We start from the raw sequence: 4,071 nt of genomic DNA, 5'->3' as shown, positions 1-4,071 counted from the left end.
TGCGTGCGCCACTCCGCTGTGCGGTGCACGCACTCCTTCCAGCCATCACCGCTACCGATCCCCCACGCCAACAGACAGACACACACACACCGTTCTGCTCCCCCCGATGCGGCTCCTGCCTGCCAAGTGGCGTGGGGCGTCTGCGGGGAGCGGCAAGGGCCCGCGTGTGTGTGCGCGCATGTGGTAGAGGGAAGCCTACACACGCGAACACGCACACAGTGAGAGCGACATATGCGAAGTGTATGCATATACACAAACACACTTTCTGTGTTGAATGTATTTACCAGGCCTTCTCTGGCTCCCTCGATCATTACTTTCTATCTCTCTCTCTCTCTCTCTGTCTCCCAATCACACATGCATGTTGTAATGCCATTTGTTCACAGGCGCTAGCGAGACCACAACGGCGCGTGCGTGCCGGTGCGTTGCGCGATGGATCGACTCTCCATCATGTTCTACCAGATCGACCCCCGCGACTACCCGCTCTACATGCAGTGCGAGCGAATCACCGAGCAGCCGGGGATAATAGTCATGGAGTCGCGCGCGATGCAGGGCATCCGCTGCACCGTTCCTGCTGGGTATCTCCTCTCTGTGCTGTACTTCTACGCCTATCACCGTCCACGCCTGCCCTTCGCAGACCGGCCCTTGTCGAGGTTGCACCACTACTTCTACCCTAGTGGGGCGTACAGCACACCGCTCGGCATCTTGCTCGGTGTGGCGTACACCTGCTACTACGACGGATACGACGCGTGCAGTGCGGGGAATGTCGAGCGGGCGGTTAAGCGTGAACGCGCCAGAGCGTTGATAGCGTGGCAGCAGCACCAGCAGCTGCAGAGGGAAGAGGAGGAGGCCGCGCGCAGACGACGCCCCTGGTGGCGCGTCCTTACTTCCTTCTCTTCAACGACGACAGCAGCAGCAGCAGCAGAGCGGGTGACGTCCTATGAGGACTTTTTGGAGCCCAACGGGATTCTGGGCGTCGGGCAGCAGACAGCGGAGGTGCACGACCCGGTCTTCTATCAATTGTACAGCAAGAATCAGGTCGATGCGCTGGTAAGCGCGGCGATGAAGCTGCGGCAGTCACCGGATGAGGAACGTTGGCTGCGTACCAGCGGCCGACTAGGAGGTTATGGCATCATGGGCATGCTGCTCACGTGGAACAGTGGTGGATTGTTCTACCGCATGTTTATGGGGCTCGGCCTTGGCGTAATCGGCGGTGCTGTGATCTCGGGGCTGAAGTTGGACTCATGAGAGGGCCAACCGCAGGAGTGGCACCATCAGCAATGACTGAGTTGGAGCCTATATGTGTACGTGGGGATGACTGCGTCTGCACCAACAGTAGTTCCTCTTGTCTTCACGGTGGTGTTACCTCTTTCTGCTCTTTGTTTTTTCTTTTTTTGTGGTTGCTCTTGTGTTCTGGTGATGGTGATGTGTGTGTGTGTGACCATCGGAAGTGGCGGCGAAGAGCAACGACAGAGACGGGCCAACGTAGCGCAATGCCAGCCAATGAACCCAGTGGCGAGGAGGCGGTTGACCCCATCGACATCCTCCGCCAGTTCATCCTCGCCGCGCCGCCGGGGGAGCTGACGAATGTTCTGCACTCGCTTCGTGTGCTGACGGGGGACGACCACTTGTTCTTTGAGGCCGCCCCGCGCCTCTGTCTGGAACACCACCTGCGCCACCTCACCGTCTTCACACTCGGCGCGAAGTACGCAAATCGTCACGAGAGCAAAATCCGCTTCGCGGACCCCAGCAACTCCACAGAGACTACTACTACTACTACTACTACTACTGCTGCTGCTGCTGTTGACGGTGACGACGGGCGCGTGTCTTTCCTCACCTCGAGGCAGAACCACCTAGGGACGCGGGTCAGGCGCCACGCAAGGCGTCGGGGTATGCTCGCACGTGAGGTTGCAGAGAGCGTGGATGAGTTTTTCCAGAAGCAGCGTGCGGTGGTAGTCTGCGAGAGAGCCGAAAGATGCAGCAACAGCAACCATAGTATCCCCCCTGCGGTTGTGGGCCATGACGGCGCGGATCCACAACAGAAGAGGGAGGGAAAAGAGGAGGAGGAGGAGGAGGATGACCCCTTCGCGGATGTAGTGCCGGAATATGGCTTCGACACGCTGAACCACGTCTTCTTCGATGCGGCGCTGCATTTGTACGTTGAGATTGACCCAATCGAGCAGCTGTGCGTGCGCGTCATTCCCTTTCTCGCTGCCGCTGCCTCGCTAGAAATGCCAGAGGTGCTACTGGAGGTTGAGCGGCAGGCAACGGGCCTTCACGGTGGGCCTCTCGGCCACGCGCGGTTCGTGCTGGGGCAGGAAGTCTCGCGTTACGTGCGGGAGTGCTTCGGCGCGGCCACGGCTGCGTCTGTTGAGGCGACCCACGGGACGGCGGAGGAGCGTGTTCTGGCGCAGCTTATGGGATCCGCGCGAATGCTCATTGATGGCCGCCGCAGCGCCACTGCCAGTGCCGGTTCCATGGTCGTTCTGCAGTCCAGCAGCAGACCCGGGGAGGAGAGGGAGGCTGACTGCCACTCACTCGTGGTTGCGGTTGCGGCTGTACGCCAGTTTCCACGCAACATGTGGTCCGGGCGCTGGAAGTCGCTCTTCGTGGTGGAAAACATGATGGACGGGGGAGTTTGCATCAGGGGCGAGACGCAGGTCTACGCGCATTATTACGAAGAGGGGAANATGCACCTGGAGGTGGTGCGGGAGCTTCAGCCCACGCCCTTGCCTGGGTGGACCGCAGACATCTTCTTCGCGACGGACAATAACCGTGGCGGTGACAAGGGCAACAGCACCACCGTGACCGCTCCTGACACGTGGGAGATGTGCGCAGCTGTCATGGCGGCGATTCAGCAGCACGAGCAGCAGGTGCACGACGCGGTGCTGAGGGCGTCGCGGGACGCGGGCGATCAGGTGCTGCAGGAACTCCGGCGTCGGCTGCCGGTGACCAGGCAGCTGTTCGACTTCCGCCGCGGGCATGCGCTGCCGCGGCCGCTGTACACCCGCCCGGGGTACGACGACTAGCGAGGACGCCACCGCCGCCACTGGAAGGCGTGCGCAGCGAGTCTGACTATTTGGCTGTGTATGTATCGGTGCTTTACTGTGCCTCTGGTTGGTGTGCTTCTTCGTTGCGATGTGCCATGTATTCTTCTCCTTCCCAACACTTCTTCACACATACACAATGCCACACACACATACACACGAAGAGTCGCAGCGGGGGGCTAGCTGACGTTGCGTAAAATGAGCGCGTGCATTCCTGCTGCGGGTGGTGGCGGTGGTGGCGTGGTACGGGCGCTGGTGTTGCGACGCATGCATGTTGCCCACCTGCAGCAGCGCCATAGTTTCAAATTCAACCCCTGCTGGTGCCAGCTGCGTGCGTGCAGCAAAGGCTTGGCATCGGTCCCAGCAGGAAAACTGCCGCGCGACGCCATTGCGTTGTTCCACTCACCCTGCAGCAGTGCAGCAACAAATGCAGCCGACATAACCATCGTGACGGATGAGTTGGCTTTCAACCAGCTGCTCGCGGAGGTGCTCAGGCGCGACGCTGAGGGTGTCAACGGCGTCGTGCGTGACTTGCAGCGTGTATTGAAACAGAAACGCGAGGAACTCGCCCCGCTGCTAGCCGCCAAGAACCGCATTGATGCCGTAGTCGATGGGCGCTATGTCCCGCTTCTGCGCTTTCTCACGCTGATCTTTCTTCTTGTGCAGTTCGCCGTGCTCTTCCGCTGGGTCTTCGTTGTGTTCGACTGGAACCTTGTGGAGCCGATGACGTATTTTCTCGGCTACACTGTTGTTTGGTTGAGCATTGTCTTCCATTGCCACTACACGCGGGAGATGACGTGGGAGGCGATGGTCGACGTGGTAGCGCAGCGGCGTCGCGCACGGCTGTACCACAATGCGGGGATTGATGCAGTGGCACTGGCGCGCATGCAGCAGAAGGTGCAGACCATCGAAGCAGTACTGTCAAGATACTGAAAAGCCCGTGGTGCGCATGCGGGCTCATCTGTATGCGGTGACAGACCAGCCCAACTACTAGCGCTGCAGGTGCGAGTGCACAGAGGTATATATA

The 4,071-nt window shown here is 60.0% G+C and overlaps 3 protein-coding genes across 3 annotated transcripts; all 3 read left to right on the top strand.

The window, feature by feature from the left end:
- Positions 1–429: 429 nt before the first annotated feature.
- Positions 430–1,245, top strand: DQ04_12751020 (hypothetical protein; the record flags this gene model as incomplete). Its single annotated transcript, XM_009316810.1, has 1 exon — positions 430–1,245. One exon carries the CDS (start codon positions 430–432, stop codon positions 1,243–1,245), a length of 816 nt encoding a protein of 271 aa, XP_009315085.1.
- Positions 1,246–1,490: 245 nt separating this feature from the next.
- On the top strand, positions 1,491–3,026 carry DQ04_12751010 (F-actin capping protein; the record flags this gene model as incomplete). The annotated part of the gene is made up of 1 exon (XM_009316809.1): positions 1,491–3,026. The coding sequence occupies one exon, from the start codon at positions 1,491–1,493 to the stop codon at positions 3,024–3,026; it is 1,536 nt and encodes a 511-aa protein (XP_009315084.1).
- Positions 3,027–3,242: 216 nt separating this feature from the next.
- DQ04_12751000 (hypothetical protein) lies at positions 3,243–3,977 on the top strand (the record flags this gene model as incomplete). Its single annotated transcript, XM_009316808.1, has 1 exon — positions 3,243–3,977. One exon carries the CDS (start codon positions 3,243–3,245, stop codon positions 3,975–3,977), a length of 735 nt encoding a protein of 244 aa, XP_009315083.1.
- Between the last annotated feature and the right edge of the window lie 94 nt (positions 3,978–4,071).

Source organism: Trypanosoma grayi (genome assembly GCF_000691245.1).
Source record: "Trypanosoma grayi strain ANR4 Tgr_1275_V1, whole genome shotgun sequence".
In the NCBI taxonomy this organism is placed as follows: Eukaryota; Euglenozoa; class Kinetoplastea; order Trypanosomatida; family Trypanosomatidae; genus Trypanosoma; species Trypanosoma grayi.
The sequence above is the reverse complement of the archived record's forward strand: the minus strand, read 5'-3'. Positions and strand labels throughout refer to the sequence as shown.